This window comes from Gallus gallus, chromosome 2 (genome assembly GCF_016699485.2).
Source record: "Gallus gallus isolate bGalGal1 chromosome 2, bGalGal1.mat.broiler.GRCg7b, whole genome shotgun sequence".
Lineage (NCBI taxonomy): Eukaryota > Metazoa > Chordata > Aves > Galliformes > Phasianidae > Gallus > Gallus gallus.
This window is the reverse complement of record NC_052533.1, coordinates 135226319-135241046: the sequence shown is the minus strand read 5'-3', so window position 1 is coordinate 135241046 and position 14728 is coordinate 135226319. Positions and strand designations below refer to the sequence as shown.

General features: G+C 45.2%; 1 protein-coding gene across 3 annotated transcripts in view; it reads left to right on the top strand.

The window, feature by feature from the left end:
- Nucleotides 1–6270: 6270 nt before the first annotated feature.
- Nucleotides 6271–14728, top strand: part of SAMD12 (sterile alpha motif domain containing 12) — a 180193-nt gene continuing 171735 nt past the window's right edge. Inside the window, exon 1 of one of the 3 annotated variants that reach the window (XM_040695942.1) lies at nt 6271–6483. In XM_040695942.1, coding sequence (XP_040551876.1) covers nt 6411–6483 — 73 coding nt within the window. In that variant the 5' untranslated portion in view covers nt 6271–6410. Of the gene's footprint in view, nt 6484–11367; nt 11514–14628; nt 14723–14728 lie in introns of those variants that run through there. The other 2 variants (XM_015283055.3, XM_015283056.3) reach the window with 2 other exon arrangements.

The following is a 14728-nucleotide window of genomic DNA, read 5'->3' as shown; positions in this document are numbered from 1 at the left end:
ACAAGGACCACCATTTGCTACCTTAGTATTGAGAACAACTTCCTATGGGAGAAAAGCAGGGACATCTCTGGCAACTTACCTTCAGGCAGACCAGAGAACCTTAAAATCTTAGTAGAATTTTGAAACAAACTCTTAACAGAAGGAAACTGGGAAAATCTTCACTTGTGATTTTCTATGAAGTCTTTAGTGGCGTAACAGTAAGAGACATGTAAAAATGTGGCTTGCCAAACACTGCTGAAAGGCCCATTCAGCCCTCAGTCAGTCCGATTCCTTGCTTCTGACATGGGGTGAATTCACCACTGGAAAGAAGGCCACCACAAAGCAGTATTGAGAGCTCATTTGGAGGCTTTAATTAAAGGCACATCCTTGCGCAGGCTCTCAGCAAAAGGCTAAACTTTATTTTCTGGAAGATACCATGTATTTTCTTGTCTGTGAGATTTGTATGACTTCTCTTATAAAATACTGCCATGTACTTTGTCTTTTTGTCTTTTTGTTATAGCGATATTAGATAAGAAAAGGTAGAATTGTAAAACACACTGGCAAGCGACCTCAGTGCTGTGGTAGGTAGGTAGCTTGCATCTGAATTCTGCAACTAATATGTATCTAGCTCAAAAGGCTAGCTCTCCATTAGACAGAGGTGAAGTACAGAATAAAGGACTAAGAACTTACACTCAGAGACATAAGAATTCACTCAGAGCACTAACAGCAGTGGAGCAGTTCAGAGCACAAAGGGAAAACGCAGCAGTCTTAAGAGAGAAACTGAAGGAAGCAGATGGCAATTAGGTGTCAGTAAGTTCTCATTAAAAGTGGATGGTTTCCAGACTCAATTAGAAAAAAAAACTCTTTGAAAAAATCTTTTGGAGCAGTAGAGAGGAAAAAGAAGCATTAAAACCCTTACAAGGCCATTGTGTATTACAAAATCTTTCTTTTCACTGCTGTTTGGGAAAAGGGTGAAAAATCGTGTTTGGAATCTGTAATTCTGTCACATAACTGAGATTTCTGATCCTATTGGCTTGCAAAACAGCTGTGTTCAAACTCATAGAGAAAAGAGAAGTGGAAGAATAAAAGCATAACTAAAAGATCGTGCTTTGTTTTCTTCCTGTGTATTAAAAATAATGAACTCATTACAACTTATATTCTCAAAAATAAACTGCAGTAGGAATCTTAGGAGAACGCACAACTTTCTTACATGCAATACACGCAGTGAAAGAATATATTTCTCTATTGTCTTGGAGAAACAATGCTATGAAAGGCCCAGGGTATGGTTGCTTACTGCGTTCAGCAGTCATGCCAGTGACGCCACCAGCTCAAGCTACAGTTCCTTGAGTGGGCTGAACAAGGAGCAATCACATAACTGACCTCAGTTCACTTCTGGCTTGTCCATGCTCCTAGTGCTTTAATCAGGGCTCAAGGCGGGTCAAAGCCATACCCACAGTCACCAGGGTCTCCAGCAGGTTCCGGCAGTGCACAGCCCTGCTGAATGCATCCCAAAGCCTTGGCACTGACGATGAGCACAGCCACAGCCAGGCAGTGGTGCACAGGGGATGGCACGCAGACTGGCAAGAAGGCAGAACCTCCCACAGCAGGTCAAGGCGAAGTGGGCTGAGCCAATCCCTGGCCTCTGTTATTCCTGGCAGGCCTTTCCATGCAGCTGAGACAACAAACGGGAAGTACACAGCTGCTGAGAGAAGCCTCTGTCCCAGGGCCCAAGGGGACAGACATGGGAGCTCCTGCTGCTCTGAAGGAAGCCAGCCTGTGATGGGAACATCCACCACGAGGGCTGCCAGAGATGTCACTGAGAGTCAGTAGCTGTGCTCAACTCAGTTTCTATAGGAAACAGGGTTCAGAGATAGGGGCACCCAAATGTTGATGGCTGTGTGTTGTTTAAGCAAGTACTGCATTCAGCAATGACTTAAACGCTGGCCATTTGCGATGCCTGAGATGCAGTAGGACATCTTCCCTGGAAGTGTTTAAGTCCAAGTTGGAGGGGGCCCTGAGCAATCTGATCTAGTATTGGATGGGGCTGGCAATTAAAACACAGGGCCTCTAGGAAACCATCAGCCTTCTGGTGCAGCAGTTAAGAGCCAGAAGGGAAACCTCTGAGCATCTGAAAAGGCACCAGATACCTGTGGCTAGACAGCTGAAACTGATGCTGGAACATCTTTACAAAAGAGTGGGTTTTGGAGTTGCCTTAAAATATTGGGTAAGGAAGCAAACCATCAAGAGGTTGTGGGAAGTTTCACAGTCCTGCAGATGGAAATGAAAGAACTTCTCTCACTAAAATTCCTCCATCTGACTAAATGTTAATCCTGCACTGAAGAAACCCTCTACCCCTGTTCCTAGATAGACCATGTTCACCTCCATTTAATTGTGGGGCAGAGAGACAGCAGGCTTCTTCAGCTCAGAATAACCTCTGTGAGCTGGGCTTGTTGCATCTGCTGCTGGGTAATAGTGGGAAAGGTGCACTTCCTCTTCTAGCAACCAGCACTGCTTATATCCTGATCCCCTCCCACGCAGCTGTAGTGACTGAGCTGCGTATGTAGCTATGTACTGCTCCCCACATTGGTATTTTTCTCCTGCTAGGGTAGGCAGCTAAGTATCATAGGACATCTTTTGGTTATTTACATGCTCCCAGCAGTCTGTTACCTACCTTTGGTCCTGACAGCAAGACTCCCCTGCAGTCATTTTAGCCAGTGCAAAGACAGATTGCTGTTGTCCTGAGCTGTGGGTCAACTGAACGATGCAGCCAGATCTTTCCTGTACTTCCAACACAGGCTAATGCAAAGTAACTGTTCACTTTGCTTTCCTAGAATGAGAAAGTAGAAATTGAGGACTTAGCACTCCTAGAGCTCATCTCAATTAGCAACAATTACTTGAATTTAATATACCTGAATGAATGACCTGAGCGATAGGACAAGGGAGAATGGTTTTAAACTGAGACAGGGGAGGTTTAGGTTGGATATTAAGAGGAAGTTTTTCACTCAGAGGGTGGTGAAGCACTGGAACAGGTTGCCCAAGGAGGTTGTGGATGCCCCATCCCTGGAGGCATTCAAGGCCGGGCTGGATGTGGCTCTGGGCAGCCTGGTCTGGTGGTTGGCGACCCTGCACATAGCAGGGGGGTTGAAACTCAATGATCATTGTGGTCCTTTTCAACCCAGGCCATTCTATGATTCTATGATTCTGTGACTTCAATTGTGTTTGGTTTGGTTTTAGTGAGTGCTGGCACTCAGGAAAACACCACTCCAACTCTGGAGTGATTTGATTAGCAGTGCTGAGTGATTAGATTAGCAGAGTGGCTGGACAGAGCTGTTGATTACTTCTCATTCCAGCTGATGACTGTATCCTCAGTGCACAAGTAGCTCAAACCATGAATTTGTATAGATAAACCTGCACATGCTTATATCCCACTGTTTATTTGTAATTTACAACCTTGCCTCTTGTCAGCACTTCTAGTCTCTCAGCTTACTTAGTGGTCTGTACTGGCTGTAGGCTCTGGTGTTAAACTGCACTGGCGATCATCATATGTTACAGAAAATGTCAGGAACAGAAAGTATTGGTTCTTTGTCATAACTCCAGAAGAGATATATTTCAGATTTTCTGGGTAATGCTCTTTCTAGAATGGTGTTTCTTGCACAAATACTATAGTTTTGTGACGCTGTTGCAAGTAGGGATAGTTTTCACTGTCTTTTCATCTTTCCTGAGTCCTACATAGTGGCAAAACTTCCTAGGAAATAACCCTAATTTAAAGGCTGAATATCTGTGCACGTAGGTTCCCACTTGCTGTTTGTGAGCAGTTCTGTCAAAGGACAAAAGAAAATAAAGCAAGTAGATGGTGAGAGTAGAATTTCTCTTTATAAACACAGTCCTCTCTGCATTACATGTTAAAGCTAGCTGGTCACCTGGGCTACAGCTGTTGTCAGGACAGAAGATGATAAGCACGTCCTGTGAATGCTGCTTTTTCTCTGCTCGGTGACTTCCAGGAAATGTGGTGTTACTGAGTTCATGAAGCTTGATAAAGTTCAGCAAGATGGATCCTACCCTTCCTGCTCTCTGCCAAGAGGAAGCAGACCTATGCTGCTGCTCTTCTGCCAAGAAATAGCAGACGTTATGTTTGCCCATATGGAGCAGTGCTCTAAATTCTTGTGCTTGGAATACAAGTGGAATTCTCTTGTTACTAAAAAGCAAAACAAAGCTTGCTCAGAAACCAGTAAAATGCTTTTAAGAATGTGTGGAATAGACATTCTTTTCTGGATGCCAGGGACAATTTCACGTTCTATTGGATCACTGAACGCTTCTTTGCCTCTCTGGGTAATAAAGGCATGCAAAGAACAAAGGGAAAAGAAAGTAACAATGCATGCATGATCTTAAAGAGTCACACTAACGAGTAAAAGTAATGTAAGAAATGGAATGGGGCTGTAATGCTTTGCATTGCTGATAACAGTTGATATTTGCATAGTAACAGTGTTAAAATCCTTCTAAATTGGACCTTCGCCTCCTCTGCGCTGGGAATTTCACTATGTGAGGTGTGAGGCAATACAACTCGTGGCCCTAATATCTAATATCCCACTGAGTTTCTGAGTCACCTTATTGCTCTGAAATAAAAGCACTTTGGAAAACACAAGCCATCTGTGATGTTAACCGCAATTATCTGATTTGCCTTAATAAATGCACACAAATCACCACCAACTACTTGATTTTTTTCAACGCTGCACTGAGCTATTCACGAGCAGGCAAAAGGTCATCATGCTAAGATGTTATCAGCTCTCATCATTATCAAGTTATTATTATCTGCAATAACACAACTGCTTCCATCTAAATCCTGCACATAAAAGAGTTTTAAAGCAAGAGGTCATTTTTATTTTAGCTCTCACTTTCAGAAGAATGCACAAACTTTGTTATTGCACTAAAGTCTATGCAATATTGGTTATTACTTATAGCTTCATTCTGCTGGCACTGAGGTAGGTGACAAATGTTAGTGTTTTTAAAGATCAGCTCCAAGCTCTGTGTTCCACGTTCCCCATGGCAAGTCTTCAGTATATTGGGAATTTCCCATTTATACCCTTTTTGGTCACTGTCCAGTAATTTGGCCCAAGTGTGATTGGGCCACAGTAACCGTTGTAGTGGAACGTTCTGAACACAAGTCTGGTTTTCCCATGCTCAGTACTACCTAATGTGCATGCACAGATTACGCTCCGGATGGGCTCTGTACACCGGTACATGTCCCATACTGCACAGGTTCATGTATATTTCTCTGAGGAGATCTAGAAAAGCTGTGATAATGCTACCTAAAGTTTCCTCAGATATTGTTTCCACCTGTGCCAAAAGCTACCAATATGAATTCAAATCTATTTGGCATAACTGTAAATGTCTCTAGCTGCCTATTAGGAACAGTGTATGTGTGTGTTACTGATCCAAGCTCATTGAAGCTCCAGAACAGAAACGTCAGTGCACACAAAATCAGTGTGTTGGAGAATGGCAAGCCAGACACTGTCACCTCAGTCCCTCTAAAGGTGATGGAGCAATGAAAACCAGAAAACATTTCCAACTGTAGCTAGGATGGGAATGCCTTTGGGATGGAATCCATGGTCAAAACCAAATTACGGGGGAGAAATCGTGCCTGACTAACCTGATAGACTTCCACAATTAAAAGACCAATGTAATGAACAAGGGAAGGGCAGCAGATATTATTTATCTTGAATTTGGCAAGGCTTTCAACACTGTGTCCTATAACACCTTTTCAGAAAAACCGATGAAGTACAGACTAGATGAGAAGATGATAACCTAGACTGAAAACCGACTGATATGCTGGGCCTAAAGGGTTGTGACTGGTGACATGAAGTCTATTTAAGAGCCAATCTCCAGTGGTATACCCCAGCAGACAACAATGAGGCATTACTGTTGAGTTATCAATGTCCACAAACTGAAATACAGGAAATTCCAAGTACACTTACGAAACCTTGAAGAGTGATTGAACAGTAACGTAAGTTGCCCAGAGAGGATGTAAAGTCTCTACCCATGGAGGTATTCAAACCTGATGGGACACAATCCTGAGCAGCCTGCTGTAGCTGCCCCTGCTCTAAGTAGGGACTTTTAGACTCAACGATCTCCAGAGCTTCCTTCCCACAGCACCGCTTCCATGCTTCTGTGACTGTGGGTTGCTGAGAGCACTGAGTTGGTTCTGCCCACACCAAGTTGCAGTTCTGCAAATAATAGCAGAAAGCAGTGTTGTTTAAACAAGATATCCAACTGTACTGACTCAGTCTGCTGATCAGTCACATGGACCAGCTACAACAGACTGTTTCACAGAAATGTCTACCTCTGTCTGTATACACATTATCTGTTAGGTCTGGCTCTTTCATTTTCTTAAGAAGAATTCTTAAGCGTTATGTCTCAGTAGCTTACACTTCCCAATGGAGAGCCATGAGAGCAGTATGTTCTACTTTTCTCTGAGGAAGAGGGACCCGGGCATTTTTTCAAGTAACTGTAAGTCTCAATCTCTTATCTCACATCTCCAGTACTGAAACTGCCAAGCTCTGCATTGGTCTGAGGAGCATTACTTTACCTTTCTTCTGATGGGGAACGCTAAGGATTTAATATAGTCTTCTAGTCCTTAAGATCCTAGTATAGGAACCTTCTCCCAGTCCTGACATATTCTGAACTTTCTTTGCACCAGCTGCTATTTATGCATAGCAAAGAAAAGGAAGTATGGTCCATGTGAAATTTTCTCTGGAGCCCTGAAGTACAGTAAGTCATAGAGCTCAGAAGATAGAAGGAGATTTCTATATATGCATACAAATCCTCTTCATACTTTATCATTCTTACCCATAATGTTTGTTTTACCACCGTAATTTGTCTTAAGCCATTTTGTATCTTCTCTTGAAAATATAGGCACAAGTGATTTATATAGATCTTTGTGGAGATCATATTCTCAGTCCAAACAGACTCTTAGTTATAATGGGTACCTCACTGAAAAGGAAGATAAGTTTATGAACATCCAGCTGTAGATCTCCATCTGAAAACATTACTCTCCTCAACTCCTCATCAGTAGCACCACTGCTGACCCCCTGCTCGTGCAGTCAAACTCTCATCTGCTTCAGTCAAAATGAGCTGAGTTTGCCAGTCTTTTGTAAAATCTGTAGGTATTGACATAGCTCCATTCAACCAAGAAGCTTAGGAAGCTGCGAATGCCCAGAGAGGAAAGAGAGTCCTAAGAGAACATCAGTGAGAGGATGTTTACCTGCCCCAGGTAAGATGAAATTGATTTACAATATGATGCACCTCTAAAAGCCTGTAGGCTCTTCAAACCACCAGAAGAAACTACACTCCACTTGCTAGCACAAGAATTTGGGCAACCGTACAGTGAATAACAAAAGGTAACTGATAGAGGTAACACTCACCAGTCCTTTTCCAGGTTAGCTTTCAAGTAGAAAGAAAGGCTGTTGCACTTAAAATTTGGCAACAGAAGGTGGGAAGGTTAATCACTGCTTTTCACAGCATTGCTTGATCAGCGTGGTTCCAGCGTTGGTAAGAGTACAGGATAATTCAGAGTGGATGCTGTGATGCTGCTCAGAGATGGGGGTACTTGGTGTCTGACTGGAGGTTCTTGATTTTCAGATCTTTGTTCAACTGTTGCTAAAAGACGGCTCTGTGCATGTGTTCGGGCACCCAAAAGAGCTAATCACACTTGAGTCACACCTATATGGCAGAACTCCCTCACTACCAAGGTCATTAGATGAAGATGACTTAGAATTTAACTCTTTTGCATAAATTACTTCACAGCACAAAGGGATGCTTAAGTCTTAAGGACTTGATTTTCTGTAAGATGAAGGGCGAAAATAAAGGAAAATTGATGATGGATGGCAGTGTAGTGAGGTATACAAGTTCAGTGATTCCATTAGCCCTCTTCTTCAAGTAGAGTTGCACTGTTGATGAATGCACTTTCATTTAACATTAGCTGGTATTAGTCCTACCTAGAAATAATGTGAATGGCTATGGAGCGTTTGCTTATTTCATCTGGAGACCTAGAGAAAAATATACAGGAAATGGACTTTTGCTGTGACAGTCTGTTTTAAGGAAGCTTGCTATACTTTTAAGAGAAAGTTTAGAAGAAATATATCTGGAGAGAGTCAAGGCAAAAAGGGAAGCAAGGAAGCGTGATCAGAAAGCTCTTTCTGAGCTGAGAAAGCTGGTCGTTTTCTACTCTATAATTTAGTAGGACATTTTTAGAAAGTTAGCTAGCTCTCACTGATGTTTTTGAAGGCTATGCTCAAAACAGATTGTACTTCACCGTATATTAATTGAATCAATTTACGGTCTCTTTTCACTAATGAGTGACATACATTAAATTACAATTTGCCTAGTCTTGACCAGAATTGTAGATGTTTTTGATGTTTTTAGATATTGTTAAATACCAGGTTTCACTAGCTATCATGTAACATTAAGTTTCAAAAACTATACCTTTCAACATCTGTCATGCCCTATTTGCTGTCTAGTCACAGCCATAATTTTGCTGTTCTTCATCAGGCACAAAGCTGTAATTAAAAATTACAGGGCTTTTAAAGGGCTTAGTAAAACTGTACTCACTGGGGATGTCCTCAGGGCCCACATCTGAAATGCAGTCAGAAATTCAGCGTACTAAAGGAAGCAGACTCCAGCTCTCCCCATCCACACCACCTGAACTCTGAGCCTTGATTTATTCATAGTATGCCTTCTAACTCATTCTAACCAAGAAAGCAACGCTTCCTGTATATGTTAGAATCAGACAAGCCTTAGAATTGGAAGGGACCGTTAAAGACCAACTAGTCCAACTGCCCTGCAATGAACAGGGAAATGCACAACTAGATCAGGTTGCTCAGGGCCTGATCCAGCTTGGACTTGAAAGTCTCCAGGGACGGGACATCCACCACATCACTGGGCAACCTGTTCCAGTGCCTCATTGGAAAAAGACTTTTTCCACCTCAGTGTAAAAGACCACCCTCACTGTAAAAGTCTTTTTCTTTATATCCGACCTAAATCTATAGTCTTTGAGCTTGAAGACATTTCTCCTTGTTCTGTCATCACAGACTTTGCTAAAGACTCTGTCCCCTTCTTTCCTTTAGCTCTCCTTCAGATACTGAAAGACTGTTCTCAGGTCACCTCAGAGCTTTCTCTTCCCCAGGCTGAATGGACCCAGCTCTCTCAGCCTGTCCTTGTGGGAGTGGTGTTCCATCCTTTGGATCATTTTTGTGGCCCTCCTCTGGACACGCTCCAACAGGTCTGTGTCCCTCCCATACTGAGGACTCTGCATCTGGACACAGTACTCCAGATGAGGCCTCACCAGAGCAGAGCAGAGGGGCAGGATCACCTTCCTCAACCTGCTGGCCACACTTCTTTTGATGCAGCCCAGGATACAGTTGGCTTTCTAGGCTGTGATGGCACATTGCTGGTTCACGTCCAGCTTCCCCCAGATCTTTTTCAGCAGAGTTGTGTTCAATGCTTTCATCCCTCAGCTTGTATTGGTAACAGCGGTTGCCTTGACCTAGGTGCAAGACCTTGCACTTGGATTTGTTGAACCTTATGATGTTTACCTGGGCCCACTGCTCAAGCCTGCCTAGGTCCCTCTGGATGGCATCCCATCCCTCAGGCATGTCAACCTCACCTCTCAGCTTGATGTCATCAGCAAACTTGCTGAGGGTGCATTCCACACCACTGTCAATGTCACTGATGAAGATAGTAAAGAGTATCAGTCCCAGCACTGACCCCTGGGGGATATCACTCCTGACTGATCTCCATCCAGACATGGAGCCATTGACCACCACTCTCTGCACTCAGTCCTGCAGCCAGTTCTTTGTTCATTGAACAATCCACCCATCAAATCCATATCTTTCCAATTTGGAGAGAAGAATAAGGTGGGGTACCATGCCAAAGGCCTTACTGAAGTTGAGACAGATGATGTCAGTGGCTCTTTCCTTGTTCACTGATTCAGTGACACTATCATAAAAGGCCACTGGGTTGGTCAAACAGGATTTGCCCTCAGTGAAGACATGGAAGACATGCTGGTTAGCCAGATACTTACACTAACTTCCCTTCAAATATTGTCATGATTAAATGAAAAATTAATGATTAATAGAATACATTAGCTTACCAAAAATGTCACCAAAATCACGAAACTTTGTACAGTGAAGAAAAAATTGCTGAAGGTTGTGTGTAACATATTTGTACACTGTGAAACCCAAGAACAGCCTGCTATCTAGCAGAAAGTACAGGAGCAACAACCCATTTCATGCATCAACTGGGATTAGGTGTGTGATTCTGTTGTGCTTGGGAATCTGCATATCCTCTTAATTATCACTGATAATGCATTGTGACTATGCATACCACTTTGCGGATACATGAAAGACAAGGCTGCTGCTCCAGGCAGCAAGACAAAGGTTAATAGTTCAACTGCATATGAGAGCAAAGAACGAGCCAGTTCTTCAAGGCAATGTTGGTCACAGGAGGGTTCAGGAAAAAATTGAGCTTTTAGGCTATGCTGTCTAGTTTCTAGTTTTTCTTCATAAAATGAAGACTTAGCTTTATTTTAATTACTTTCGATATTTCAGGAATGTCAGAATTCCTGGGTTTTATGAAGACCTTGCTCATTTGCACAGTACGCATTCTTGCACTCTAGTTTGAACTCATGGAAGTTTGTTTTGCAGAACTAACCTGCCTTGAATAATGCTCATTCATTGCTAACAAATCAAAAGAACATGTGAAGATGTTGCCATGCCCTATCTGTATAAGATACGCCTCTGTACACTCCGTTCCTCAGCTATTGTCCTCCTGGTTTTATGAATGACTTCTGTGGGCAGAGGAGCTCACAGGCTCTTTCCATGTAGATTAATACCTGTTGATGCATTCATTTTAAAAAAAAAAAGTATTTTTGAGGGAAAAATATTTTCAAACTGTTTCTGATATCTCAAAACTAAAACAGGATAGAAATGCAGTGCTGTTTTACAGACAGCAAACATCTAAGGGCAAACCACAAGGATGGTAGTAAGATCTTTCAGCAGTTCAAGGCTCAGCTACTGTGTTGCTAATCTCCTTCACTTGAGTTTTTGGGCGACCTGTCCGTGTGGGACAGGATAAAGAGATGGTAGGGAGAGCAGCGTGATGCAGGGCGGCAGGGCAGCACCTTGCACCTTCAGGCTGGGCACCTGCGGGGCCAAACCAGCACTGCGGGCCTGGTGCCTCGCTCCCGCTCTCCCACCCGGTCGGAAATGGAGGCGCCCGACGCCCCTCAAAGGCCTCTTCGGCCTCGGGCCGAGCGGCACCTGGGCCGTGCGTTTGCCGCGCCGTGTGGGCGGGCAGGCCCCGGACTACATTTCCCGGCGTGCCGCTGGGCGGAGCGGCCCCGCCCGGCTGTCAGCGGGAGCCGCAGGTTGATCGCGGCGGCTGCAGATGAGCCGAGCCCGCGCGCGGGCGGGGGGGCGGCCGGGGCAGCGCCGTGTCGGCGGCCGGCGCACTATGCGAGGCCGGGAGGATGGCGGTGGAAGGTAAGGGCTCCGCGTCCTCAGCTCGCCGTTCCCCCTCGGGGTCCCTCCCCCGTCTCCTCCCCCGGGCGCTCACCTGCGGCGGGGCCGGCCCGGGCCGACCGGGCGCAGGGCGAGGGGGCGGCCCTGGGGCTCCGGCCCCGCTCGCCTCGCCTCTCCGGCTGGCCCGGCCCGGCTCGGCGCCTGCAGCCCCGCAACTTCCCCTCCGGGCCCGCCGCTCCCGGCGGAGCTCCGCCGCCTCTCTCCGCGGCAGCTCCGGCCCTCGTCGCCTCTCGCCGTGCCCTGAGGCCGTGAGCCCGGAGCCCCGAGGCTGCGTGCCCCGCTTCCCAGCCCCCTCTGTCCCCCGAAGCCCAGTGCCGAGCCCGGCTCCTGGTGCGGTGCCCTGCCCCGGGATATTGCCTGCCGAGGTCACCCCTTGGGTGCTGGCCCCTGCAGCGTGTTAGGTGTGTGGTCCTGCTCCGTTTGGGATGTTAAGGGAGGGATGTGGCCGGGTGGATGGGACATGGCAAATCCCTTCCTGCTGTCTGCTTCTGAACTTCTCTCAGTTTTCCCCGAGGCATTGAGAATTCTTGGCTTCAGGTCCCATCTTGCTTTCTTCTGTGACTGCAGGACAGTTCTAGAGGTCTAGAGTGTGAGAAGCAGCCACCTGTGCTCCTCCTATGCATAATTTGGGGTATGTCATTCTCTGGGGGGGGGGGAGTTGTGCTTAATTCCAAGCAGCCTTCGCTCAGCTCCTTCTCAGGTGGGCTGAGATCTGTGCTTCCATATGAGGCCGCACACCGCATCGTGACAGCGATGCTGGAGCTGTCTTTTAAGTACTGAAGTGAGCAGCACAAATGAGGGTCAAGCTGAAACTTGGGCCTGCTGAAGGCGGTATCATCCTTGCAAACTGAGTTGCTAAGCAAGCTCCAGTGAAGGTGAACAAAACCACTGTATCTCAATAGATGTCTGTGTTCATCTGAAGTTGTCCATCCTAGGTGTTCAGCCTCTCTTTAAGATATGCAGATTCTTTATGCTCAGCGTGCATTACTGAATAGCGTATTTTGGTTATAATGATCTATAATGATGGAAAGAAGGTAATGATCCAGAGTCAAAGTGTTTCATCCTGTGGCAAAAACTTAACTATGTGAGCTGAGCATGCGTGCCTGATAGCGGGTAAGTAAGTGGAATGGACTGCCATGCACCAGATGGTTCATATGCCAGTAGCAACCCCTATTTCAGTGTGCTCTCTAATGTCATCCTTCTTTATTCACTTGAAGTCCTCGTCAGTCTGTTTGCTAGATTTTTTTTCAGGTCTGAAATAATTCCTGCCGTATCTGCAGTGCCTTCCGTCTCAGGCTCTAAAAGCTTTGTAAATATTAATGAAGAAAAGCTCTGCTAAACCTTTGGGAAGCTGTGCCTCTCCTTCCTCTTGAGATGATTTGGGATTTGTTTCCTCTTTAACCCCTTCTTCCCATTTCCTTTCTCTAAGATGCATCCCTGCTGTGGGTTCTCAGAATATGCCTTCTTGTCTGTATGTGCTGCTTTTCCCTTGTTTTGACTTTCATCCCTCAATTATTTTGCGTTTGGACTGCTGTACAACTCGGTTCCCCTCACACTAATACAGCAAGATGGCCACTTACTTCTTCAGCACAGGTAGCCATGTGGCTGTGACTACTTTCTGTGAATGTAGTTCATGCAAATCTAAGTTCTTTTCTTATCCCTAGGTTTCTTTGGGGACCACGCTTCTTTGTTGAAGGTGCTTAAAAGCATGCTTTTATCTTAATGCATGCTCCACAGTATCGGGCTCCTGGGTGTGGGCTGTGCTCTTGCTGTGAACCATGCCTCTTGGCAGGTAACATACGAAACTTAGGGAAGCTGAAGTTACTTATCTCTAATGGCTCCTGTCACTGCAGCATGTAGATCATGCTCTCTCAAAAGTCAAGCTGCTGTGGAATTCTTTAAACTGGAAGAGTTTTGTAGAAAAATGCCAGTTTACTGAACTCAAAATGTCTTAGAGTCAGGAAACAAACTGTTTTGTTTCTTTTTCCAGTTGATTTGTTTGTTTTTGTTGGGGGGAAAAATGTTTTCCTGCTTTGCTGCTTGGGAACTTGAGGGCACAACCTTCTGTGCATCAGCTCTGGAAGCTTGGGAATAATGAAAACCCTGAAAACCTGGCTATAATAAGGTTGTATAGCCTTCCTGGTTGGGCTTCCTGGGTCTTCGGTTATTTTTAGTGCCACAAGGCTTGTGCACTGTTGGGCCAACCCACTTCTTGCATAGATTCATGTCTGGCACACAGCTGGCAGAGAAGGTTAGGTCCCTGGGGCACGAGAGAACCACAGGTCCTGGAGCATGGCAGTTCCTGCTGGAGCCAGCATCCGCTGCCTGGCCAGCTCTGCCCCTGCTATTGTTCTGGGGAAAACGCCCATTCCTCAGCTGCGGCCACGAACCCAGGGACAGTTTTTCCCCTTTCAGTTCAGAAATGCTCTATATGGCTGAAATGAAAACACTTTGTGATGATTAGCTTGTGGAGAATCTTTGAGAGAGTCTGATTTCGTGTTAACAACCTGTTGAAGTCTTCCTCAAATTTGACCGTTTTCGGCGCTGTCTTAAAATGAACTGCTGGAGTTTGGTTATGGCAACAAATATCTAGCAGTTTACTTAGAGAAAACAGATCTTTTAGCACGATAGTTGTCAGAGATAGATTTGCAAGTATGAAATAGGAATCTGGAGGATTCTAGAGTCCTTTGGCAGTTACATGATATACATACCTGAGCAGGGGTTGAGAGGGGTTCAGCCAAAATGAAGCTTGAATGTGGGTCACTGTATTTGTCTCAGAAGAGAGTGTGTGGGCTGGATGGTCCTTTGGGCTGCAGCGTACCAGTGCCTCGGGTGGATGTATCGGTGTCTGCATGGGGAAGGAGTCTGTGCTCCTTAGTATGAGCCCATCTAGATGGGAGCACTGCCAAGGTAAGCCTATTTTTAAACCTAACAGTTTTGACAATGTTCCTTTAAGTGTTTTCTTCCCTCTAGTAGGAATGAAAGAACTAGGTCAGAGCCTGTAGAAAAAGGCTTTTGATCCCTGCGACAGTGTTCTCAGAAATATTATTTTTTTTGCTCTTGTGCAGCAGAGGTAAAGGGGAAGAAAGACACGGTGATTTCCCCCACAATGCTTATTGCACAGGAAAGCAAGAGGCTGACAGCACCCAGCCGATAATGTATGCCTGCAGGTAATC